Source organism: Vitis vinifera, chromosome 9 (assembly GCF_030704535.1).
Source record: "Vitis vinifera cultivar Pinot Noir 40024 chromosome 9, ASM3070453v1".
Lineage (NCBI taxonomy): Eukaryota > Viridiplantae > Streptophyta > Magnoliopsida > Vitales > Vitaceae > Vitis > Vitis vinifera.
Window position 1 is genome coordinate 10,765,509 of NC_081813.1, and position 27,974 is coordinate 10,793,482.

General features: G+C 35.7%; 1 protein-coding gene across 1 annotated transcript; it reads right to left on the reverse strand.

Moving 5' to 3' along the window:
- Window positions 1-27,447, reverse strand: LOC100250787 (protein RAE1). The gene is made up of 11 exons (XM_002274279.4): window positions 27,272-27,447; window positions 26,728-26,814; window positions 20,420-20,497; window positions 20,140-20,333; window positions 18,904-19,045; window positions 14,366-14,446; window positions 11,238-11,366; window positions 4,640-4,717; window positions 1,914-1,985; window positions 497-577; window positions 1-415 (listed from the first exon to the last, which is right to left on the reverse strand). The coding sequence occupies exons 1-11, from the start codon at window positions 27,317-27,319 to the stop codon at window positions 368-370; spliced, it is 1,038 nt and encodes a 345-aa protein (XP_002274315.1). The 5' UTR covers window positions 27,320-27,447; the 3' UTR covers window positions 1-367.
- Window positions 27,448-27,974: the final 527 nt, after the last annotated feature.

Sequence of the window (27,974 nt, forward strand, 5' to 3'; positions counted from 1 at the left end):
TTCACAGCCAAGATATACATGGCTCCTCTTATTCTTAAAACCATCTACTTCTGTCAACAAAATATCACCATGCATGGATAAATGAGGTTCAAGATCACAAAGCAACACCAACAAATTGGTATATGCTCACCAAGTTCTACATGAAACAAAAAATAGAAAAACAGACAAAATGTAACTGTAAAGGGAGTACAAAATCAAGGGCCGCCTCACTCAGTCTAAACTCAACTTCAACACTGCTAGAACTCAAATTTAGTCATTCGTACAAGTGGAGAAAAGGAAACAAAATGCCATTCGCGTTCACAGATTCACAGAAAGAACACATGATCCATATTATCTCCAGGCTTTTCAAGACTGTCTGTGAGGAGCTTCACTTTCTACTTGTTCCAACACGTGGCTTGCCTTTAACCTCAGACTCCTGCAATCGTAGAAATATGGTTATTGCCTTCTTAGATTTACCAAAAATGTTAATGAAAACAAGATTTGCAACAATATAAACCTGTGGCAGGTGTAGAAAAATATGGTTCTTCGCTGTTGATGGGTTATGGTTTTCTGCACCCTTACTCCAGTCATAGCACACCTAGAAGCAGAGAGAATTTCAGCACCAAAGAAGAGAAACATACATGTTAACATGTTCTCTCAAGCTAATTGAACTTTAAGCTATAAAAGTAGTACTATACTTCTCAAGCCAAGATGTGCAAATATTATATAGCCTTTGAATGTAGAAACCTATACATAAAATCCTAATCTTAGTAGCAGAATGTGATTTGAGTATCCCCAGTGAGTGAGGAAACCACATGATCAAAATTTATCTGAGAAATATCCATTGAATAAATGGCATAAATGTGGAAGTTATTTTGGCATTTCATTTTTTCTATTCAATGGAAGAGTGACAAGAATATGGTTTTCATGCTATAGAAATAAGTGGTGGGGAGATAAAATACTATGGTCCTGCCACCCATTTAGCCTCTAATGACTCACATACACGCACCCATTTACACTCTGCTAAATATTTGTCAATTTATTTCTCTTTGGCAGGCAAACAACTCCAGAACCAAATACAGTTAAGTCACTGAACATGCACAGAGAGAAGAGAGCTAAAAATGATAAATGATAATAATGGTAGAATTACAGACTGTCAGAAGATGGATATATTATAGTTAAAAATTCAAAATAATTGTCCCTAAAGAACAGAGGAAAATACCAAGTGCTACATGAATATAAACAAAAACTGATATATAAAAGACTAGGAAGTTTAGTACAGCAGGACCAAAATCGATGCTTTAAAAACAATCCATAAATGAGTTCAGACGATTTCCTTAAAGCTGTCTTAATTCTCTAGACCAAGTCCCTATAATGCAGACAAATATAACTCATGAGCTGGTGATCCAGGAGAAATCTTATCTTGTATGTTCTGTCAGCTGGTTGGTAAGGGAAACTGGTGTAAGGTATATATGAGCAATAGAGGTATGCATCGCTGCAGCACCCATGCAATGTATCATGCGGTTAAGATATTCCAAAGAAAAAAAAAAAAAGGAAGCTACATGAGTAGCTTAATAGGATGAAAGTAGAAACATTTTCCTCTACACAATACATTTCACTATGTTTGAAACTACCTACCATGCAATAGTGTGCTCCACTTAACAATCCAAATTTAGATGACTTCACCCAAGGTACATGCTCACACGCATGTGTGTGTGTGTGTGTGTGTGAGAGAGAGAGAGAGAGAGAGAGAGAACTATGCTTGGAACTGCCTAGCATGCAATAATTTTGCTCCTTACCAATACGATGACTTTAGCCATGGTTCACATGTGTGCATTCGTGTGTGAGGGAGGGAGGGAGACAGAGAGAGAGAGAAAGAAAGATGTAAGGAAATCAATCATCACCAATTGAAAAGCATGAAAAGTGAGACATACTGAATACACAAATATTGAGCCATCATTGTTGAAAGCACTGCAAGGTATAGGTTGGCTGCACCTTGACATCGCCTGAAAACCAAAGTTAAATAACTTGAATATACATTACCTAGAAACACCACTGTAATATGTCAAATCAATATAACACAAAAGGACAAACACATATACAGCATTTTAATATAGGTTAGGAAAGCCTCACGTAAAGAACAGCTAAAGAACCAAAAACAATGAAAAGCAAGCTCAGCCTAATAGAAAATCTGGTCCATATGAATTCTTTGGTTTCATTGCTTGTTTGCAGAGTGAGAAGATTGCCAATCACCTATTTGGTCTGCCATTGCAACCCCCTTTTAGGACCTCTTCAGTTTGGGATTGTTAAGGACTGGTTTAATAGAAGATTAGATTATTTTGATAAATCAGTTTATCAGGCATGGCTAGGCCTCTAGTCAATTGGCATCTTATGCGTATGAAAAGGGAGGAATGGACTAATCCTATCCTCATCCACTGCCAGTAGGCCCATAGTTATGGTCCTTTTTATGTTCCCTATTTGGGGGAGTTTTGGTGGGCCCACAAACTCCCAAATTATTCCTTCCTTTCAAACACCAAATTATATCATTTTACGTCCTTTCATTTCTGTCTCTCCGGTCTCTCATTTTTTCTCCAACAGGAACAACCAAACAGCTCAACTCACATTTTCTTTTGATCTTTCCCTAAGAAAGCACTAGAAATAAGAGCTTCTCTATTTCTTTCAAACAGCAAAGAGAAGATAAAGCATGGATTTGCTAACTTGATCATCATCTTTGGAGATGCTATTTTTTTCCCCTATGGGCACAAGGGGAAAAACAAATCAATGATGGATCCAGCACCAAGCAAGAAGAAAAATGGAAGGAAACAAAATAAAGGAAAATAAAAAAATATATTTACATTCAACAATTTTTTCCTAATGCTAGTTGAATGTCATTCCTATTTTATCTAGAAAATAAAGAATTTAAAAATGTATAATTTTTTTAATAATTCTCATTAAATTTATTTTTCTTGGTATTGTCCATGACAAATCAATCAAGAGATTTTAAGATTCCTTCTTATTTTTCCACTTTTCCCTGGTAGTTTCCATCCAAATGGATCCTTAATCAGGCAAAGAAAATGAAAAGAGAGAACAAAGAAAAATCACTTCCAACATTTTGGAACCTGTGGCTGTCAACATCACTGTGATTGACAACAGCCAAAACAGAAATAAATCCAGACATAAAATAGTGAGATTAATGGAGAAAACAATGTAGGTGCCATGCAGGTGACAACCAAAAACAGAAATGCAAAGATAAAAATTAACAAGATAAATAAAATAAGCAATGCAGATGTCTGAGAGCAGCATGTTGTCAGTCAACGGAAGGTTGAAGGACACATAGGCCTAAAGCTCAGTATGAAGTTGGAAAATAAGAAAAATGAAAAAAGATCTTTGATCAATATGAACTTGATAGAATGAACTTAGATGGTTTATATAAATTTGATAAAGATCTTAATTAAGGAAGGGAATAATATCAGACCTTAATATGATCATAATCTCAATAGAATAATTCATCAATCAAAATTCAACAACATCTACTGGAAGATTGTTGGTAAGATCAACTGATTAGGATTTGGATACATGCTCACATAACTATGATGTTCCATTTACTAACACCATATTTCATCTTTGCTGTGAGTTCACAACAACTTTCCAACCTTTTTAAGGTGACTTTTACATGACTCTGGTTTGTTTGCTGAGAAAACTGAGGGAGAGAAATACACAAAAGCCTGCCTCTTATACTTTTAGGTTATGTTTGGCTCTTGGAAAGTACTAAGAAAAGAAAAAAAAAAAAAAAGTTAAAGAAAATGATTTTCTCGTGTTTGGTTGTATTATGAAAATATATATATATATATAAATAAAACATAATTAATGCTAGTTAGAAACTTATATATTTTAAAATTATTTAATCTTTCTATCAAAGAGTTAAAATAAGTAAAATGAATTTGAATTAGCATATAAAAATAATTGAACTTTAAATCTATTTTTTATTTTCCTTCACATTTTTTTCCTTCTATTTTTTCTCTTTATTTTCTTTTCCTTGTATTTTCACTCAAATTTTCCGGGAACCAAACATAACTTTATGTTCTGATTTTCTAAATAGTGTAGAACCTACCACAACAAAACCAAATAGAAGCAATGGGTTCAGTTGACTTGAATGTACTACTTTTTCAGGTCTGAAATAATGAAAAGCTAATGATCAACGTTTTTTCCTATATTTGTTTGCAACCAAAAAGAAAGAGTGTATAGGTCCATAGACGATTAGAGTCTTTCAAGAAATGTCACATACCATATCGTATTTGTCATTTCCACTAACCCTAAGGATGAATTCTCACTTTGTTTGGTAATAGCCCATTCTTTTAGGAGTATTTAGCTTTTGAATGACTAGTAAAATAAAATGGATTCCTACAAATACTCCAAAGATTCTCATGCTCTCAAATGTAACAAACAAATTGAAAAAATGTATCCTATATTTGTGAGAAGTTTGAACAAAACATAGACATATGACAATTATGAGAAAACACATCCTCTAAAACAAAAAGAGAAAACCCAAACTAATATATGATGAAACCAGGAACGATAGTTCATGTATGAAGTGACAACTAAAACACAGAAATAACAGAACGGGAAAAATATTCAAAAACTGAAAGTATTTGGGAGGCACCTTAAGTCTCTGTTTACTATCCTTGTCCCAAAAATTAAAAGCACCATCAGACCCTGCAGTTGCAAATGTATGATGCACCTGAAACAAGGGCAGTTAAATAAGGTCTTGAGCAACTGAGCTCAATGTAAAGATACAAACGAGTGTTTTAGAATCACAGTATAGACCTTGCCAATTGTCACTTACAAATTTACCCTTAGAAATCAAATTCGAAAATGTGAGAATACAACATGTTAATTCACAGACAGTTATACAATAATCATAAAACTCTTAAAGTAATTGACTTTCACCATAACCCAGGAAGTTTAGACATATGTTAGATCCAAAGTAAACCCAGTATAATTATTCAAAAATTACACAAATTTCCTGAGAGTAGAAAGACCAGGAGTAATCAAATAAAAATGAGCCTCAAGTAAAATAAGCATCAAACATTTCTGTACTCTATTACTAGAGCTTTGTCTGATTTCTGTAAGAAATTGAATTCCATTCCTAAGGATTAAGACGGCTACACTCCCATTTTATAATAATATTGAACACAGAATAATTTGGGCTGAATGGCACCATTACATTTAAGCCATATCTTATATATTTAAGACCTTGAAATGGGAAGTGTAGGCCCCAATGCAAAATTCAGAATTTGGTTTCTGTATATTTTCTATGAATTGGAATTGATCACAAATCCAATGCACTCCAAAATCCACTTAAAGGATTCCCTAGTAAAATCAGGAGCTTTATCACAAAATTGGGTTCCACAGTAAAGCCTTTCCCTTCTACTTAACACCCTTCCTCAAGTTGAGGCATGTGTACCTCTCAAGCCCGATTCTTAAAAGAGTATAGATAAGTCCAGTTTGATTTCTCCTTTATAAAAATGCCTGTCAATCTCAAATGCATCTTGTGCTATGATGTTGGATCAGATTATGTGCTGTATTGGTGGTGATTTTCTGTGACAAACCAACATTACAATCTCATGGGATCTTTGATGTTGAACCCCAGTTCAACCAGCAAGACCATCAGCCAAAAAGTTTCGTAAGGCCAGTGAATCTTTGCTCCATAATTCACCTTGCAGCATGATTTAGCCACCAAAGACTGCTGTTTCCCTTTTTTATCTATTATAGGTGTTCAAAAAATTGTATGAATAAAGAGAATAAATCCAAAAAAAAAATTGAGATATCCTTTAGAGGAAGTGAAAATAAAAAGGCCCAACAACCCAGCAAATTAGGCTAATAAAAACCCTGAAACTAGAGAACAAAACACAACAAACACTAAACCAAATTAAACAAAAGAACCAATGGCATTGATCTTGGCCAAAACCAAATTAAACAAAAGAACCAATAGCATTGATCTTGGCCAAACTGCAAGCCACCTGATTGGATGATGGAGCCGCCTCGTTGGAAGATATCACCCAAAAGAGACTGAATCCTCCTCAACCAACAAATAAGTTCCAGGATCCCACTTCCTGAAGAAAGTCAGGAGATAACTAATATCAGTGTCTTTCCAAATGAGGTTCCTGACGCCCAAATTAGAAGCCAAATCAAAATTTCCAAAAGGTCTGAGAGGTCAACTTCAATAGTCATCCTTTTTTTTTTTTTTTCATAGACAAAGGAGAATATAAATTAAAAAGAGGCGCCAAAAGAGCGACTCAAGGTATACAATACCCATACACCCACTGCCAAAACGGAAACTTCAATAGCCCATCCATGCCCAACAAATTTGGAGGAAACACACATCAATTATTCCTTCTGATCTCTGACAGCATCCTCAATACTCCACTGAGGCAGGCCTGGCATAACCATCAAAGTTTTCCTCAAAGCAACCAACAGGAATAATACATACCAATAACTTCATCTCCTTTTTTCTTACCCAAGCAAGCAGGCCTTCCAACCCATAGAAATACTCAACTGAACCAGGCCTAGCAGAACTAGTTAAGTTTGGCTAAAAAGCCACTAACAGGAACAACTATCAAACAAACTTCATTTCTTCCTTTCTTACCCAAGCAAGGCAGGCCATCCAATCCAAAGAAATGAAGCTCAACAGTGAGACAATGCAAGTCTTTCATCACAAAACCTAAATGATGCCAAAACGCATGAATATATGATGTATCATCTGTAGACCCTTTAATCTCCAAAATCCTGATACCTCTTTCCAACTGGATGACCAAAATTGAAACAAGAAGAGCACACCACTAAACACTCCAACCCCTCCCCCGACCAAAGCTCTCAAAGGTAGTAACCAACAGGGTACAGAGTTTGTTAGGTACCAACCAAAGAAAACCTGCAAAAGAATGGAGGCACAGAACAACTAAAAGGAAATTTGATAGTCAAGAAGAAGCAGATGCTCATCATAGACTAGAGTTAATCATGTCAGATTACCTCCTATAAGAGGGCATTATCCAGAAGTAGAACTTCCATCAGAAATAGCTCCTGCCCGGTCTACATCAGCAGCCACTATCCTCAAATAACGATAGTCCCAAAATAAAAAATAAATAAAATTAAAAGAAAAGCCTTCTTAATTCCAATCAACAACCTTCAAATTAATCTCCCTAAGATAACAACATATAATAGATACCATAGTAGGAAATAGGCAAGATAGATTAGTCTTCCCAAAAGTCTCCAATAACTTCTAAAGTCAACTAGAGAGTTCTAGTTTTTTCACCTAAAAAATAATTCTGATCCACTGGAGTTTCACGTGGTTTACATATTAGCATGCCTATCTCATGCAACAAATCTAAGGTATACTTTAACTTATGGAAAATGCCCTTACTTGACCTTGCAACTTCAATGCCATTAGGATAGCTCGAGTTTCCAAAATCTTAGATTAAAACTCTGTAACTAGTTGATATAATTCCTTCATCTCATCCTAGTCATTACCAGTAATGACTATCGCATCCAAATAAACACTAAATACAGCAGTATTTCCCAAGAGTATTTGATGAACAGAATATATTTTGCTTGGCTTTTCTTGTACCTACACTGAGCATCTCTCAAACGAGCTCTTGGAGACTATTTTGTCATACAATACTTTATTTTTTAGGCAAAATTTCCTTTTAGGTGAACAAAGCCCAAGGTCAAAAAGCATGTTCACATAAATTTGTTCTACTCAAAATGCAATAGACATTCTTAACATCAAACTAATACAAGATGTAAATCATAAGTGGTTCCAATAGACAGAAGAACCTGAATAGGATTGATTTTTGCTACTGACATTTCTCTGATTAGAAATAACTTGGTTTCAGTAACCTATTGGCCACCATGACCCACCTGCAACTAACAGGTCTGTTTCCAAGAGCTAAATCAACAAACGCCCATGTACCATTTTTTTCAGACATCTGATTATCTCTTTCCAGTTTGTAACAGAACCTCTCTTAAAATCCTCTCAAATGGACACAGCTGAGAATTGGGTTGCAACTTGCAAGCAACAAGAAAATTGGAAACCAAGAAATACCAAATAGTAAGACACCTAATGTTCCAATAAGGGATGATAATTCTCTTTATTAGGTTTATAACTGGCAGTCTCTGTATTTATTTCCAAAAAGCATATCATCAAGAGAATAAATAACCAGGCAAAGCAAAGGGAAAACCACTACTAAACTCCTTCCAAATCTTTCACTATAAAGACATACACACACACACACACAATATGCACTAATTTGAAAAAAATGACATCTACAAACACAAACTTTCTTTTTGTAGCTGGAAGATAGCATTTGTATCCCTTGAGTAGGAGAGAAACCAATGAGCACACATGTTTCAGGAAATAGTGTACTTCAAGAATGCTTGTCAATGTAGATCAAAAGATATGCAAAGAAAAAAATCAATTTGTTAACAGAGAGACAAGGACATAAAAACAACAGTTTTAGATGAAGTTTTAAAGTGCAAGACCCTAAAAGATGTACAGTTAATGTGGTTAGCAGCATAAGAACCACTAAGGCCAAATAATTCCTGGGCACATTCATGGAGTAAAGAGCAAGGGTAACTTCCACTGAGTGCCAGTTTGTTGCTGTTCACAAGCTTATTATGTGGGGGTTTGTCAACGCATGTAGATTGATGTATCCATATCTCAAACCAACACAAATGAACTGCCCACAGCAAGTATCACGATATGAAGAAAAGCTGCTCTTCTTTGGAGGCAGAAGCTAAAGCATAGCCTATCTCTGGTTCCCTAATGTGTAGTTATGAATAAACCTGGTCAATGTTGGAAATGCATCATAGCCAAAAACCCAAACTTCCACCAGAGCATGGGATCTGATTTGCTTTATCATCTTAACCTTGCGGGATTCTTTGAATGATCAGCAGCAAAATTCTTAACATGGAGAAATATATGTGTGTGACTTCTCTTGCATAATCTAGTGAATTTCTCTTATTTTCCCATTTTTTTTAATAGGTTTGAGCCACTGCAAGTTGAATCTACCCAGTCATTCACAAGAACATATAGCCATTGCCAATGTGAGGCCACATCAAATAAAGTAGCCAAGACATCAGAGGAGACTTTTTCAACATCCCACTTTGAAACCAATGATACAATTAGTTAGTTTACACAACCTAAAAACTTCTCAGAATACTTTTATCTGCTGGAAAGACATACCATGTACAAAAATTAAAGCATAATTCCACTATTTCCGCTTTCCATAATCCAATAGGAATATAAGTGATCACACTCATTCCTGATCGACTAGGTTCATGCACCATGCATGACATATCAATGAGATAACAACTGACAACACCCTTGACTAAATTTCCTTTAGCAATGACAACTTTGATCTCATCTTTAGGAATGGTAGGGACTTCAGAGACTCTGTTTTCATATTTGAAAAAATATAAAAGCTGTTTACATCGGGCTTAAGAAAGTTTTTGCAGAAGCCAAACTGATCCAATTATTCAGCGCAATCCATTAGAGAATAGATTTCCTCTTCAACCAACATGGCCCTTAAATGATGAAGGACCCTCTTGACAGAGAGAAAGGGGGACATGGAGAGGGGGACAGATTCTGAATGTATCTTTGGTTAGTGTGCACTTTTGCAGAAATAATATCCTGAAAAACTTCTAGCCCTCTTAACTTATTTCGTAAAGCATCCTATCTTGATAAAACTACTTTTACAAAGAACTAACTTTTTAGAAAAATCCTGAAGTGTTTCAAACCTCTTTGGAAACATTTTCTAATTTGCTTGAATTTCTTTTGAAAGATATTATTGCACAACAGAGAAAAACTTTTCAATATAAACAAACCCAAAGGCATTGTTTCACATTCCAATTCTCCCTCACAAATTGAGAAAGATTTTTAGAGCTACTTTCATCAAAATTGTACTTTTGCATGAGCTTATTTTGAATTAAGTTTTTAAAAGACAGATACCATTCAAACCATGTCTCTTATTAGTATTTGGCTCTTAATTGTGAGAAGCATATTTTTCTGGTAAAACTCCGGTTCAAGGAAAGAAAGCAAATGACTTGTGATCATGGAGAGTAGGATTCACGAAGAACAATTACCATGGACCTTGATTGAATGTGAATACATGTATTTTGGATTTCTTGTGTTTTGAGTCATATGTTTTTGGTTTCCATGTAAAACCCTTGTGTTTTGAGTCTTGCTTTATTTTCTGCTTATTACTCTGTATGTTGCGATTTACTTGCCTTAGTATAAATTGAATTTAAGAAGAAATTTGGATCATAATTGGTTTCAATTAGCCATAGTGCTGTTATAATATTGATTCATGGCAGGAACACAAGTAAAACCATGATCTAATTTTTGTTCTAGTCGATGGCTATATTTCTCAGAATATTGAGCACTTAAACCATCCTCATATTTCATGCAGATATTTCTAATTTTGCAACTGTAGAGTCAACCCAAAAGAATGGCACCAAATGAATCAACAAAAAGATTATGGAAATGATGAAGGAACAACCTAATTAGCTGCAGTGTGAAATATTACTTAATTTGGCACAAATTAATGTCATTCAAAATGTTACACAACTATTTAATCAAACGCTTGTGCATTCAAGTTCAGCTCATTTGCCAAAAGCATCTGTCTTAAAGCACCATAAGGCAATTGTGATGAGAAATAACTTAAAGCCACAATTCAACAAAGTATATGGACAAAAACTGTTCAAGCAGCAAAATTTTAAAAATTAATAATAATTAAAATTTTAAATTAAATTTAGAGAGAGAGAGAGAGAGGGGGAGAGAGAGAGAGAGCGAGAGAGAGAGCGAGCGAGCGAGAGAGAGAGAGAGAGAGAGAGAGAGAGAGAGAGAGAGAGAGAGAGAGAGAGAGAGAGAGAGAACCTCAACAGTTCGAGGCAATTTGGGTCATGACAATAAGAGATAATTGATTGAGAATGAGCATAAAACTCTTTATATCATCTGTTGATATGGTTGAAAAAAATCTACAACATATGCAACAAACTATAGAAAAGATATTACCCATTTTTTACCAAAGAAAGAGAAGGAAACATCCAACTGAACCAACCAACTTGTTATTAGTAAAATCCAAAGCCTTGCTCTGGCCAATGTAGAGACAAACTATTTTAAGATTGTCATAAACAATGAGAGCCTACCTTCAAACAAAAACAGTGAATGACAAAAAGGAAATTTGAAGGAAACAGAATCTTACTGGATGAAAGTTTAATGAGTTAACTGAGTATATCTCATTTCCCTCTCGATGACATTTAAAAGTAAAGTTTTTACTTTGTTGTGCATCATCCAGATGGTGTACGCCAACTCTTCCCTCAATTGAACCAACCTGGAAAGAATAAACCATCAGATTGAAAACTCCTAATAAATTTATTCACTTCCATCCAAACACATTCATCCATGGAAATTTTTAAAAAATAAAGATTGTGGAATCAATCCTATTTCTTTTTCTAATAGATAACAACGTTTTCTATCCCTAGTGGGTCACAAACCTGGAACCCCCAAATCACCACCCCAACCCCTTGCCACTTGAGCCTAGCCTCAAGGGCCTATCACAATTCTTTTACATATCTTATGACATGGTTAGAGAGTATAGAGAGTGGGGAAACACACTAATAAAGTCAAATAACATAATTGATGAGAACTAGGATGATGAACCAATAAACATAACAGATTTATAGCTATGTAAATTAATGACAAAAAGGAGAATTAATTTGAAAGGTTGGGAGGAAATGAAAAAGTTGTACGCCACAATATAAACAACTTAGCACTATCTTAAGATTTGTACTTTGCTAGTATCATACACTCGACTTTTTTCTAAGTTGGTTATATTTGCACACCAAGAGAGAGAGAGAGAGAGAGACTTCGCTTTTTCCTAGGTTGGTTATATTTTGGTGTTATACATTTAGATTAGTACTATCTTAATATTTGTACTTAGCTAGTTTCATACATTTAGATTTTTCTAAGTTGGTTACCAAGACTATGATACCAAGTGGGCTTTTTTCTAACTGATCTTCAGTATCCTTAGTAAGGGTAGTGATGCACTGTAACCTTAGCCAGTAAGGGAGTTATTGGCCTTTAATATACCATTGATTAAAAATAGTTATGTATAACAGTAAGAGGAACAATTGAGACCAGCAGAAGTGGAACAAAATATAATCTTTATTTGAGTAAGTTCTGAATATGAATTGATTATGCATGGTACATGATATTATTTTTATTTATGAATTGAAATGAAAGTAAATTTATGTCATTTACCAATGACAAGTTTTCTGAAGAAAAAAAAAATGTGACAGCTTATTTATTAGGTGATTTCTTTAAAAGGGTATTTCTATTAGGATCAACTTTTAGAAATGATGATTTAAGACTTAGAATTTCTAGAATTATCATTTAAAGTGTCAAGATAATTATTGTTAAAAACTGACTGCTAATTTCAATTAGTTTTGATTGAAAATTTAATGTCTTATGGTTTAATATTTATACTCTGATTATTGTTCAGCTTGAATTAGTTTAAAGTAGTTTGCTTAACTAATTAAATTTTAGTTTGTCAGTTTAGGGTTATTTACATGTTAGATTCTCGAGCTCAACATGTGAAATGACCATGCACCACCTTTGCCTCCAGATTCAAAGTGTCACACCAACAAGTTGGTGAATTCATTTTGGGGCTTCAACACCCAAGTCGCAAAAGTTTGTTATTCGAGTCCTTAACCTCACTTATAGTGCTTCAGGATGTGAGAGAAATTAAAGCACTGATGCCTCTTAATTTTAGCATATATATATACACTTCAATTTTAATGTTAGCTAACTTGGATTTCACATTTTAATATTTGAATATTTCAGTCTTAACCTATACATTTTTTTTTTTTATCATTGGTAGATTTATACAAAAAAAAAAAAAAAAAAAAAAAAAAAAGACTTGAACATAAGAGGTTAAGTGATCTAGTGTATGTGAGGTACAACACTAGATTGAGAGAGCGAAGTCTACAAAGGAGACAAAATATTGATTTGATATTGGTGGAGGAGATTGATCTGGATGATAAATGGATTGTAAAGAAAGTAATTCCCTCCTCCCACTTGATATTTATTTGGCTTAAAGATGATGAGTTATTTAATGTTGATGTCATTAGAATTGTATCGTCTAAAGGAGAAGAGATTCAAGAACCAAAACCATCAATCGACATTGTTTCTTCAAGCATCAAAAGAAAACATGATGACTTTGCTAGCAAGTGTTAAAAAATTTAAAGTTATAAACTTTATTAAATTTGACCATGAGTTGTAATTTTTACACCTACTTTGTACTTCATGCTAAGTCAAAGTGGAAGCCAAGGCAAGGAAAAGGAGGTGAACTTGGCACTAATTGATGAAGATTAAAAATTAAATGAAATGGGAGGATTTGATAGTGCAATCTTTCCTACTATACATTGGTGAGGATGATGATGATATTAGAAATGAGGATTTAAGTTGACACATTTTAGTTATAGGTATTTGATTTATGATGGTTCTTTTTGACTTATTAGGATTTTTGGTTCAAGTGAGGAACTATTAGAATGTTTTTTCAATCTTAAATTAACTTTTTTATTAAGTTTTTTAGTTATTATTCTTATTTTTTTATATATTTTATTATATTTTTACATATTTATTAATTATAAAAATTAAGGTCTCAAAAGGCTTACACCTCAACACTTCGAGGTTTACGCATCACCTCTAAGGAACAAAAAATGCCTCACCTTACACTTTCCCCATAGCTTTAAAAGGCACACTTAGCCTTAAGGTACAACCACTCCTTGGTTATAGTGCCTCGCTTACCAAGACATGCACCTTATTGAAAAGGCGCACCTTGTCGACTTTACTCTTCCTTTATAAACACTTCTATTCTTGAAATTTACTATTGTATATTGAAATTTATATAATTTCATTACTTTTTTATTGAATGCTTCTTTTAAATGTTTTTAATCTTAAATTTTTTATTAATTAAATTAGATTTTGAATCATATTTTATAAAATTGATATGCATCTCTGGTCGCATTTCCCTTCATTCAGACTCATGCCTTGTGTTACATCTTATGCCTAAGCGTGGAAGACTTTTGCACCTTAGGTGTGCCTTTTGAAACTATGGCTTTCACATTTAAAAACTTTGATATAGCATGCAATGAGTACTTGGTTTTCCGTTTTCTTATTTATGAATGGCTAGAAAATTCATGTAAAAATAGCATACTTAGACTTACAATGAAAACCAAACAAGATGAAGAAAGAAGAAATCAAGAATTCTTCAGAAAAATGAAGTAGAAATTAGAGAGACAAAAAAACTAAATAAAAACAAAGACTTACTAAGAAACCTTGCTGATCAGGAAATGCTGCAACACATCTTGTCTGATACTTCAGGGGTGAAGTGATTCTCTTAAACTCGGTCTGTTGGTATTTAAATAATTATTAGAATTGAAGTAGAATATAAAGAACTAGTAAATGGTGTGCAAATGATGGTAGAAAGAACCAGATCCTTGACTCAATCCACTCATAATTGAACAATAATCAGACATAACTAGCGAATCATTGTCACAGAGACAATCCACCTCTACTCTTTTATCAAGCATTCAGTTGAGCAATAGAAAAAGTATTACTTTCCAGAATCCAATCATAAGTAACAACTACATTTTACAACTCCCATGATACTCTACTGGAATGATATCCTGGATTTCAACCTTTTGAAAAGCCATTGCACAATTTAATTTATGCTACAAGAGCAATCAAAAGGTACATCAACATGATGCAAACAACAAAACACGTGTAAACATATCGAGTCAAAAAAAAAAATCAAAGGAAAAAAAATAAATAAAATCATCAATTTATTGAAGATACAAAACAAAAACATGATATAACCATATAAGTATTATATATATATGTATATGTATATATATATTCTGCACATCAAGGTTGTCCACATAAATAAATGATCAAAGCAACCATTTTATCAGTTAATACCTTTTTTCTTTGGAATGAATGAAATAAATAGTGAACAAAAGCAAACAATGCTTGCATATGAAATAATTGGAGAAACTTCTCAAAGAATTTGATAGACCTCCAGTGCATTTCGCATATGTTAGACGAGCCAAAAAAAATAATCATTGAACAGCCTTAGTGTAATTTTGTTGCTTTTTGTTAATTGTGCTGAGCTGGATTCAGTTAGACTTCATTGGGATCTTTGGGGTTGAGTTAGGAGGTGGGGAATAAAAAGGAAAGAAAAAGAAAGGGGAAGAGGAAAAAGTTGCTAAGTAGGGTTGTGGGGAGAGCTTGCAGACCTCTCGAATGTCTACTACCCAATCTTTGTAGTTTTTCTTCATCAATGCAATTTTCTTGATTGTTGGCTCTTTCTTCCATTCCTAATAGAATTTTGTCGCGAGTGTGTGGTGAGAATCCTAACATTATGGTATCAGAGCCTATAATTCTAGGATGGCTAGAAAAAAAAAGAGATGAATGTATCAATCTAATGGAAGAACGGATGCACTCTATTCAAGAGGATATCAACATAGTTAAGGAGAGAGTGACAAAGATTCCGTTCTTGGAAAAGAGCATGACCACGATAACGGAGCAATTGGATGCGATGGTTGTGGAAATATAAGAGAATTCGGAGCGATTGTCACCGAATGAGAGACGAAAACCAAAGAATTCAAATGATGGTTTCAAAGTGGGTTCGTCAAAGCCGCCATTGGCAGCAAAGGGAAATAAGGCTAGGGAAGTGCATGACAATGGAAATAAAGGAGAAATTCGTACCAGGCGTGTGGATATGCCGATTTTTTTATGGCGGAAACCCCGAAGAATGGCTCTATCGTACAGAGTGATTCTTCTCGCTGAATCGGATGAGCGACGCCAAGAAATTACTGGTTGCAGCAGCGTCTATGGAGGGCGAAGCCTTCGCGTGGCATCAATGGGAGGATACACGTCGACCTTTTCGGAGTTGGGAGGACTTCAAGGGGTTGTTGTTGGAGCGCTTTGGTCCAAGAGACGAAGAGGAGATGTCCGAGAGGTTTTTTTCTCTCTGGCAAGAGGGTACTATTTGTGAGTATCGCAGGGCTTCGAACGGGTTACTTCCACCATGGACGACATTCCAAAATGTCTCTTGAAAGACCAATTCATTAATGGGCTTCGCCCTGACATTTGGGCCAAGTTGGAGGCACATAGGCCTACAGGTTTGGGCCACATTATGTTAATGGCCAAAAACTAGAAAAAAAAAAATCCAGACCCTAAAACAATACAGATACCCTAACTCTGGAGGAAATAAATTTACAACTATCTCTGTTGGGGGAGCAAGGAAGACACCATAGACAGATAACCATCGCAAGACGACTTTGTTGGAGAAAACGAGTGGAACAAAGTCGGAGGTGCCATTTAGGAAGCTTTTGGATGCCGAACTTCAAATGAAACGCGAGAAGGGTCTCTATTATCGCCGTGATGAGAAATTCTCATCGGGGCATCGTTGTCAACCAAAAGAACTCCAAGTCATGGTATATCAAGGAGAGGAAGAACTACTGGAAAGTAATGAGAAAGATCAGGAAGTCCATGGGCTAGACCAGGAACTAGTGGAACTGTCAATGAATTTGGTGGGTGGGCTTACTTCGCCAAAGACAATAAAACTGAAAGGGAAGGTTTGTAGGAAGGAGGTAATGGTATTTATTGATCCCGGAGCAACCCATAATTTTATCTCTCAGGCATTGGTGAAACAACTTGAGATACAGTTGGATGAAACAGAAGGTTATGAAGTGTTGCTCAGAACCGGAGTGCCAGTTAAAGGAGAGGGCGTGTGTCGAGGAGTCCAATTGTTGTTGCAAGGAGTTAAAATTGTGGAGGATTTTATGCCTCTCGATTTAGGTGGTTCCGATTTCATTTTGGGGATGTAGTGGTTGGAAACTCTGGGAATAATTAAGTTCAATTGCAAAACTTTGACAATGTGGTTCAAGGTGGGTGAATCAACTGTGACTTTGCAAGGAGACCCAAGGTTGTGCAAACCCAAGTTACTCTGAAAGCTTTGATGCGAACAGCGAAGGGAAGGGAGCAAGGGGTTCTAATCGAGTTCATTAACATAGATTTATCATTAGAGATATAAGTTTGTTTCAATTCCAGAGGTAGTACAAGGTGTCTTACAACAATTTCATTCCATGTTTGACATGCCGAATAAGTTGCCACCTAATCGGGGGTTTAAACATGCAATTGTCTTGAAGGAAGAGGCAGCACCTGTGAGACTAATTTCCATGTAATTTATAACTAAGTTTCCATTGACATGTAGATCTACAAATATATGCCTCATACTGGAACAAGATTAGTGATATGTGGATGATTTCATCTATTAGTGGTCTCCCTCCTATGTAGTGTTGCCTGCTAACAATATTCATGCCTCCTGCTTTGCCTGTCCTAACAAGAACTTACTAGTTGCAATGCCTACCACCACTCTAATGGGACATTTTTAACTCCTCCTACAAGTTACTACAAGGAGGCACCTGCAATTGTCCTGTTGCAGCTACAATCCCAATGGAGATCTTCATACTCCTTTAACTGGCCTCTTTTCATCTTATTAAGATAATACCTCCAATTGATAACTCCATACTACCCCTAGAGGAAGATTTGTTTAAGCATGTTATTATTGTGCCAAAAGTATCTTATTTTCTTAAAAGTGCCTAAAAGCACTACATCACAAATGCTTCATGCCTATCCAAGTCAAGAGTGAAACTTGGGGAGCCTGACAATAAGCAATTGCATCTCACCAGTAGGCTTAGCCTATCCCACTACAACTTATATGGGAAGACAAGAAGGTCTTGGTTTGGAGGTTAGAATTAGAGATCAGCAAGGCAAAGTTGACCAAAACAATAATGAACTTCTTCTGGTCAAATTAAGGAGGGGGACTGGACACACATTATCGATGCATTTTACACCAAAAGGGTCCACCATTTACACATGATATCATCTTATAAGTCCATGTACACATAGTGGTATCTTAGTCATTCCTAACATTTTTAGCCTAGGCGAGCCTTATAATAAGCATCCTATAAAAGGTGCCCAAGGGTTCACCATTTAAAAGAAATGGAATCTCTTTCAGACAGAAAGTGAAACATCATTTTAAAAGTCACTCCCTGAATTCTCCATTCATTTCAGAGGGCTATTGCCTTTCTCTAAACCCCACATCCCTCACTCAACTACCCTCTCTCCTTGAACCAGGACATATCACCCTCCACATGACCAACACCCTTTAACAAAAGCTACTAGAAACAGATTGATTCAAAGCACCAACTTTTTGGAAGCAGTTGATGACACCCAAGACAAAGTATTTTACAGATTTCATGGATTTTAGTAGCAATCTAAAGTGCACTAATTTTCTGGCAGAGGCTGGAGCTGCCAACCAAGGGAAAATATTTTCTGCTGAGTTAGACATGCTGTCTTATATTTAATTTTAAAAAATAATATAAATCTTAAGGACATTGAACTATAATTATAATTCATTGCGCCCATATCTGGCTGCTTGCACATCATGCAATCTAGTATTTGAGACATTTCCAGGCAGCAACTAATTAAAACTTGAGAGGTTATCAACAATGAGATACCAATATTGGCTGCCAGTCCAAAAAAAAAAAAATTAAAAAAAGTAAGGAAAAAAGTAGAGAGAGAGAGAGAGAGCATTGTCAGCTGAAACATATACCAAGGAAAATCCTACATTCAAATATTGATATAATATAGTCCAAGATGGCATAAGCATTCAAACAAAAAGCTCTAGTAGTTGTATATATGTCATCTTGCAAATCTGAAGCATATATTGCCAGCCACAGTAAGAAAGTATGATAGCAAATATCAGTCAATCAATGCATAAGATGAAAAAACATGACCTGAGGGTTCTGCAAGTTAAAAACTATCAAATTTCTATCAGCAGTGCCAACAACCATCAGAGGATGTCTCACGGTAAAAGCATAACAGCGATCAGGGAGTTGTTGAGTATGCACTGGATTTGACTGCCTTGTGTCCCAATACCTGAAAATAAGTAGCAATATTATTAGAAATACTTATCAAGAATTAGACGAATCTTAGAAAACAGATTTATAAGAAGAATGGGTCATACAAATAATAGACTTGAGAAAATCGTTAGTAGAAGGCAAATACTTAACATATATTAGCCATGGGAATATGCTATAAATAACAAACGCTCAAATGTTAAGATAAAAATAAGATGAAAAGGATCTAATTTAGAAATAAGCTATAAAAATCACATATGCCAATATTTTTGCTTAAAGGGAGTACTCTGCTGGAAAATACAGCAGTTGTTTAAGGTCTTCTTCCCAGGTTCATAGCAAAATTCTTTATGACTTTGAAACAAGAGAAAGAGGGCAAAGAAACTTTCTATGTTTCTTGGCCCCTAGGAACTTAATACCATGGAAGCACTTATTCTGGGAAGTTCCAGCATGTAAATACCAGAAAACTGCTCCACATAATGAGTGAAAAAATTTAACTACAGCATAAGCAAAACCAGCATAAACTCCAATAGCAATATAGACATAGACACCAAATATTTTCTTTCACTTCTTGTGCCTAAAGCAGAAATGCAAAACTCATTCTTTTCCCACATGAGAGAGACCCAGAAACTTGCCGAAGTTCTGCAAACCAAAAATAGGAGCAGCTGCTGTGAATCTGACTTGCCTTCACTTCATAATTTTATCGGTGTCTTAACATTTTCAAAGAAGAAAAAAACAAGATAAAAAAAAAAAAAAAAAAACAATCAATCCATATCATAGGCAAACACACGAAAAAATTGTGTAAGGCATAGCATTTTCATTTAAAAAAAAAATGATGCCTCAAAAATTCCAGCAATATGTGCTTGAAGATAAAGCCATCACCTAGTGACTTTACATATCAAAACAGAAAATCCAGGGTAAAGCTGCCACACCTCCACACTTTGTTTACCAATAATTTTAGCCTCATAAGAATATGTCAGGTGAGGCAGCTTCCACTCCAAATGAAGATTGATCAAAAACATTGATACTAGAATTTCCAACCAGAGAACCAACTAAACAGCTGTAATAAATCTAGATTTCTCATGGAACTACGGAAAGAGAGAACTAAATATTTACTTAATGGTCTTGTCCCAGCTTCCTGTGACCAAGAGGTTCATCTCTGGAACCCAAGCAACCTCTTTTATAGGAGCATCATGCATGGCCACAGTAACTGGTTGACCACCAGACAGCAAAGGCCACATCTTCACTTGCTTGTCACAGCCTCCAGAAAAGACAATTGTTCCATCATCCTTCCAAGCCGAGCACAAAACCTGTAAAAAATGAGATTTTACAGTTTTAGATTCAACAACAGAAAACTGAGTGTGTAAAAATATGGACTTCAACTTTGGTTTTTTACTGGTTGATCATGAGATATTGATGCCTTGGGTACACTGCCTGTTGTAGCTCCATCCCTTGTTATCTCCCAACATCGTACCTGTGAAATTATTTATACAAGATGCAATTGATTATACAAGTTCAACTTAAAAACAGCACAGATAACAAACCAAAAATTATGAAAAATAAATAAATAAATGCAATAATCAAGAGCAGATGAAACAAAGTGAATTTCACAACACACACATTTAAGGAACACTAATTTAGAGGCTGGAAAAGAAAACATAAAGAAAACAAAAGATTCAATAAAATCTTTGGTCTTAGGGCTTATTTAATTATGTTCCCTGAGAAAAATTTCCAGGATAGGCTTCTGAAACTAAGAACACACAATATTAATATATTGTTTTTTGCATGTTATCTCCATCTTACCTTTGTCGATAGCCTATAGAAAACAAAGCACGAGGCTATGTTTTAGGAATTGTTTTTAAGTTCAATTTTTTTGTTTTTTTTTTTTTTGATAGGCAAAAGCAGAAATATATTAGAAAAGGGCACCAAAAGGAAAGCCCAAAGCATACAGGGAGTATACAAAAGGACCCTTAAGGCACACCCAAGAGAAGAGAAAAAACAAACCCAACCCTCATCTAGCGCCTAGCCAATCAAGAAAACTAGGTAAAGTGAGAGGACCTTCATTTACAATTGATTTTGTCCACACCCAAAGATTACAAACAAAAGAATTTTTCAACCTATGAACCGAAAAGTCCTCATTATCGAAAGCAATCCTGTTTCTTTCCATCCGAACCGCCCAAAAGAGGCACAACGGGGCTGCCTTCCACACCTTTCTATGCTTCTTGCCCAACATAAAGCCCCTCCATTCAATAAGGGTCTCTCTAGCCGAATAAGGGAGGACCCAACACACTCCAAAAAGGGCAAACAATAAATCCCATAAAGCTCTTGCCTTGGAGCAATGTATAAGAATATGATCAATTGACTCCTCTTCCTCACAGCACATAAAACATCTGTTAGCAACAGCCCATCCCCTCTTTTTAAGCTGATCCATAGTAAGCACCTTACCCCAAGAAGCCTCCCAAGCAAAGAAACTCACTTTGGAAGGCACACTAGGGTTCCATATCAAACCATGAGGGAAAAGACCAGCTCTTCTTGAAGATAGATCATTATAGAGAGATTTAACTGAAAAACTCCCATTCAAAGTCACTTTCCACATCATTCTATCTTCCATAAGAGGACTAAGCCTTGCACCTCGGATTGTCAAAAGAAGCCTCTCCACCTCCTCCACCTCCCAATCATTGAAAGGCCTAGAAAATCTAGGACTCCAAGCCCCTTCCACTCCCGAAGTGTCCCAAAACTCCTCTACCCAAGCCTCCTTAGAGGAAGCAAAAACATACAAGGAGGGAAAAGAATTGCATAAGGGGAAGTTCCCCCACCATATATCTTTCCAAAATTTTACCCTTCTACCATTCCCCACTAAAAAAGCGACTTTATTTTGCATAAGGGCACCTTCCTTCCTTATTTCCTTCCAAAATCCTACTCCATAACTCTCCCTAACTTCTCTAGAACTCCAACCCCTTCTTCCTCCCCGAACTTCCTACTAATGACATGCCTCCAAAAGTTCTCCCTTTCAATCGCAAACCGCCAATTCCACTTGCAAAGAAGGGCCCTATTAAGGATGGAAAGGCGTCTAACTCCCAAACCCCCCTTCCTTTTATCCATGCAAACGGTATCCCAATTAACTAAGTGAGGCTTCCTCTCTAAAGCACCCCCTCCCCACAAGAAATCCCTTTGAATTTTCTCCAACCTTAGACTCACCACTCTTGGCATTCGGAGTAAAGACATCAAGTATATAGGCATACTTGACAATGTACTCCGAATTAGAGTAATTCTCCCTCCTTTGGAAATAAATTGCCTCTTCCACAAGGCCAGCCATTTCCGAAATCTCTCTTCCACCCCATCCCAAACAGCCACAGACTTGTGGTTCACCCCCAAAGGGATCCCCAAATAAGAAGAAGGCAGCCTACCCACTTTACAGCCAGCCTCAAGAGCCAAATTTTCCAAATTCTCCACTCTACCAACCGGTAAAATTTCGCTTTTGTCCAAGTTGATTCTCAAACCTGATATGGCTTCAAACCACATCAGCAACCAGCTTAAGTGGACCATCTGATCTTCAGAAGCTTCACAAAACACTAATGTGTCGTCGGCAAACAGCAAATGAGAGACTAAAGCCCCATTCCCACCCCTTCCATCAACCTTACAGCCTGATAGGAACCCTCCCTCCACTGCTCTATGGATCAGCCTGCTAAGGACCTCCATTCCTATCACAAATAGGTAAGGAGATAGGGGGTCCCCCTGACGCAGCCCCCTTGAACTGTTGAAGTAGCCTTCCGGGGTGCCATTGATCAATACTGAAAACGTTGCTGTAGAGATGCACCAGGATATCCACCCAATCCACTTCTCCCCAAATCCCATGCTTTGCGATACAAACAGCAAAAAATTCCAGTTTATGTGATCGTATGCCTTCTCTAAATCCAATTTACATAACAACCCACTCTCGTTTCGTTTCAACAGAGAATCTATTGCCTCATTGGCAATAAGGGCAGCATCAAGAATCTGCCTTCCTTCAACAAAAGCGTTTTGAGCTGAAGACACCACTTTGCCCACTACCTTCTTAAGTCTGTTGGCTAACACTTTTGCCAACAGTTTATACAATCCGCCCACCAAACTGATCGGTCTGAAGTCTCTAAGGTCCTCGGCTCCAGGTTTTTTTGGGATTAGGACCAGGAAGGTCAAATTTAGGCTCCTAACGAATCTGCCGCGCTCATGAAACTCTAACAGAAAACCCATAATCTCTTCTTTGACAACATCCCAGCAAAATTGCCAAAACCTAATGGGAAAGCCGTCTGGACCCGGAGCCTTGTCCCCGTTCAGGTCTGAAAGAGCCTTGAGGACCTCTTCCTCTGAAAACACCTCCTCCAGTCTAGCTGCATCCTCATCACCAATTCTATTAAAGTCCAGACCTTCCATAGAAGGGTGCCAGCCCCCCGGGTCAGTCAACTGGTCCTTGAAAGCTCTAACCACACCCCTCTTTATCTCCTGCTCCTCTGTTAGTCATACTCCGTCAACTTTAATCTTAGACAGGCAGTTTCTCCTTCTATGGGAGTTAGCCATTTTGTGAAAAAAAACCTGTGTTTCTATCCCCCTCCCTTAGCCAAACTTCTCTTGATTTTTGTCTCCAAGAAACCTCCTCCATTAGAGCCCATTTTTCGAAGTCCCCCTTTGCTACCTTTCTAGCTTCCAATTCCTCCAAAGATAAGGGGCGAAGCTTCTCCTGACCATCCCAGAAATTTACCTTGTCCAGGGCCACTTTCTTATTGACACCCACCTGCCCGAAAACATCCTTATTCCACGACTTTAGAATAGCCTTCAAAGCCTTCAACTTCTCAACAAGGATGAAGCTAAACGAGCCATTAAAGCTTAGACTCTGCCACCACCCCTTCAACAGATCTTTAAATCCCTCCTCCTTAAGCCACATATTTTCAAACCGAAAAGGAACAGGTCCTCTTCTAACCCCTCCCCCATCCAATAGAATAGGGAAGTGGTCGGACACAGGCCTAGGGAGAGTACACTGCACCGCCCCCTTAAAGTGATCCTCCCAATCCTCCGACACCAAGAAGCGGTCTAACCTGGTCATAGCTTGATTGTTCAGACCTCCACTCCAGGTGAATGGACCCCCCTGAAGGGGAAGATCCCTCAAATCCAATTCATCAATCACTTCCGAAAATCTTCTCATTGAAGAAGACAAAACATGAAAACACATTTGACTGTCAATTGTTCCCAAAACAAGCTTTTGAGAATTGTTATAAAAACAAGGTGTTTTTTAAGAACATATTTTAATTGTTTTCATTTATTTTTTAAAGATTATTTTAAAAAATAATTGTAAACATATGGAAAATGATTAAAAATAAAGTATTACATATGCTGGAAAATTCTAAATAATTTTATACTTATTTCTTTCCTTTTCTTTCTTTGGTAGAACTAGAATATGATTTATGGAAGAGATTATAGGATGATAGGTTGTAGGTGAATATGATTCCTGATTTGGGAGAGATTTTAGGGGAATCTACTTCCCAATTGTGTATAAATAGGATGAACATATTGTATTCTAATACAATTCAAGTACAACAATATTTATTTCATCATATAAAAGTAATTTTTTTTTAAAACATTTGGAAATATAAAAAATAAGTTGAGAACATTCCAAGTTACAAAACAAAATTTTATTCTAGAAAATATCAAAGAACCATATTTGAAAATTATTCTCAAAAACTGTTTTTGAGAACTGATTTCGAAAACATTTCCAAAAAAGTCCCAATTTACTATTCTCTAAAACGCCCTATTTTCTGATTGTGTTTTCAAAAAATGGCTTCTAAAACCAGGTAGCCCAAATCATTTTTTAAACTACTCCTTAGGCTCTCTTCAATGGATATTGTTTGTTACCTAAGTCCAAAACAATAAGAAATTAAAAATAGGTTGAGAACATTTCAAGTTCTCAAACAAACTTTTATCCTAGAAAATATCAGAAAACCATATTTGAAAATTATTCTCAAAAACTATTTTTGAGAACTGTTTTCGAAAACATTCCCAAACAAGTCCCAATTTACTATTGCCTAAAATGTCGCATTTTCTTATTGTGTTTCAAAAAAAGGCCTCTAAAATTACTCCTTAGTGTCACGGACTTAGTCGTTTACTAAGCTCGTGCGGCACTTAGACAAGTCAAGACGCTTGATCTTGCTAAGTCAGCCTTACTCCCAATGCTTAGCTTGCTAGGCTAAGACACTCGGGACTCGGAAGTTATAGAAGGCGTAGTAGGCAACTTTTAGAGAATAGAAGCTCTCATTACTCAAGGAAGCCTTTACAAGTGCTTTGAAGACTCACTTGCTTGGTTAGGAAGTGATTTGGGTGGTGCCTTGGCCAAATGAGGTCCTCACCTATTTATAGGCACCAATAGAACTCTCTGGAATCTTTGGAGGATACCTTACAAATCAAGAAGATTCTAGAATACCCTACACTATTCTACGTACAACCCTATGTACAAGAGATCTTTAGAATTCTCTAGAAAACCTTGGACTCCTCTCATGCCTTCCACCATAGTGCAAAGATGTGTGGACATCTTTAGGCATCTCTAGAACCTTCAACACTCTTCCCTCCAATGGCTTAATGTAGATGGCTTCCAGGAGTCTCCATAGGCTTCTTGGGCTCTATATAAACCCATGAGGAGGCTCATTTGAAGCATCCTATGACATTAGGCTCTCTTCAGTGAATAATTTTTGTTTCCTTAGTCCAAAACAATAAAAAATTAAATAATAGGAAATTTTTTTAATTTCTTCATTTTGTAATATTTTTCTCAGCAACCAAGCAGAACTTAAGAATGAGCACATAAGGAAGAGACTTTTACTGGGGCTTTTACAGGATAATAATAAAGGTATGAAGTTCACAACCGCCAAATTCATTAGTGATACTTCTGTTATAGTCAGAAAACTACAGTTATACAAGAGAGACTATTGTTTGTTATTAATCAAGGAAGAACTTATTTTGAAGGTGACTCTCAAGTTGAGGTTAATGCATTTAGGAATACTCTTAAGCTACTTTTTATGTTTTTGCATGTTAATGAAGGATATATCACACATCAGATTGATTATTTTTGGTTTTGATATTTGTCTAAATGTAATGTAATAATATCTATACAAAGGCTAATAGGTTGGCCTATGTAATGGCTAAAACAGATGTTTAATTATATTCTTCTAGAATTTGGATAGGGGATTTCTATTTAAACATTATTCACAAGGATGATATTCAGAATGTTCTAGTGTCCAGCCGATGTAATATTATTAAATACTTCTGATAGCATTTCTTTCTGATCAGAAGAAAACAAAGAATGTTTTATCATCTATGACATTGTTAAGACTCTCCAACTTCAACCATTGTAACCTTGTTAACATGACATGGTACGGTTGTGTGTATCAGATCCATGCTAAGAAGGGGAGTTCAATTGATTTGTAATTGATATTTTTTTTTTCTTTTATTACCATATATCCTAGGGTCAGTACCCAACCTAGAAATATTTTTTGACCAAGTTCAAAAAAATCTAAAATGCATAGGTCTAAAGGATTAGAGACTGAGACACACAACTGCATCGGACACCCACACGGCATCCATGTAACATACTTATCAATTAAACTTAAATATTCAATATGCCAATGTGGACACATGCAAATATAAAAAACCAAAAACAAAAAACAGGAAGATACAAAGACAAACCTGGTTATCCCATGACGTAGCCACCAGGAAATTTGCCTTGGGACTGAATTTAAGGCTTGAAACAGAATCGGTAGGAGGTTGAGCCACCTATAAATAAAGATTCTATGTCAATCATTTTTTATAAAAGGAACTTCAACTAAAAAAAAAACACCTCAAATGGATCGCAGAAACAACAATGTAAAAAGGAGAATGCTAAAAATGAATGAAACATGGAATTTTTTTGCCCAACAATCAAAGAAACTAGCATCAGTGAATCTTCGATCACAAAACCTAGAGTCCACAAACAATTAGGCTCAACTAGGACCGGGTTCAAAATGAAAATAAAAATTAAAATATTAATAAATTTTAAACATAATCAAACGATAATGGGTAGAATCGAACGGCATGAAGAGCAAAAAAGAATGTGGATTAATTAGGCTTCAAACGAAAATTAATACTCGATAATCAGATGAAAATAACAGGTTTGAATCTTTGTTAAAGACAAAAACTAAATGCATCGATTAAGATCAAAAAGAATAAGAGAGTGAATATAATAGAATGATACCTCAATGGATTTGTTTGGATTTGGATTGGCAGCTGAGAAGTTAGACATGGCGACGAACAAGAAAGAGAGAGAAAGTGTGCTGTTTTCAAAGGGGGGGACGCGAGAGGGAAAAAGGGAATATATATATATATACAGTTTGTTGTGTAGGCTAAGAGACTGCGCACACCCGGCGTAGCTTTACACTGACACTGCCTGGCATTCACTCCCGCTACTTTGCCAACTTGTTAAGTATTTAACAAAAAAATAAAATAAATAAAATTTTAAATTAAAATTTAAAAAAATTATTTTTTTCCTTGTTATATGCTTCAAGATATAAACGTTCGGTAAGTGTTTTTAAAGATAATTTTCTATTTATAAAAATAAAAAACTATTTTCTAGATTTGAAATCATATTTATTATTATTATTTTTATGAAAACAAATTTTTAAAATTTGTTTTAAAAAGAGATATTTTCTAATAAAATATTTTTATTATTCTTAGTTATTTTATTTACTTTATAAGGGTTATTTTTATAAAATAATTATACAATTATTGAGAACTGAGAAGTTATCAAAAATAAAATATTATAAATAAAAATTATTTTTAAGAAATAATTAAAAAAAATAAGAATATCCCAAAGTTTCAAAATCAATTTTTATTTTGGGAAAATATTAAAGATTTTTAAAAATATATTATTTTTTAAAAACTATTTTTTAAAAATTATT

Bases quoted from the DNA above. Each gene is read 5' to 3' on its own strand.
- LOC100250787 (XM_002274279.4), bottom strand. From the start codon at position 27,319: ATGTCTAACTTCTCAGCTGCCAATCCAAATCCAAACAAATCCATTGAG. The intron at 14,447-18,903 runs GTCATGTTTTTT...AAATACCAACAG, and splicing joins TTAACTTGCAGAACCCTCAG to ACCGAGTTTAAGAGAATCAC. The intron at 578-1,913 runs GTATGTCTCACT...CTCTGCTTCTAG, and splicing joins GCTCAATATTTGTGTATTCA to GTGTGCTATGACTGGAGTAA.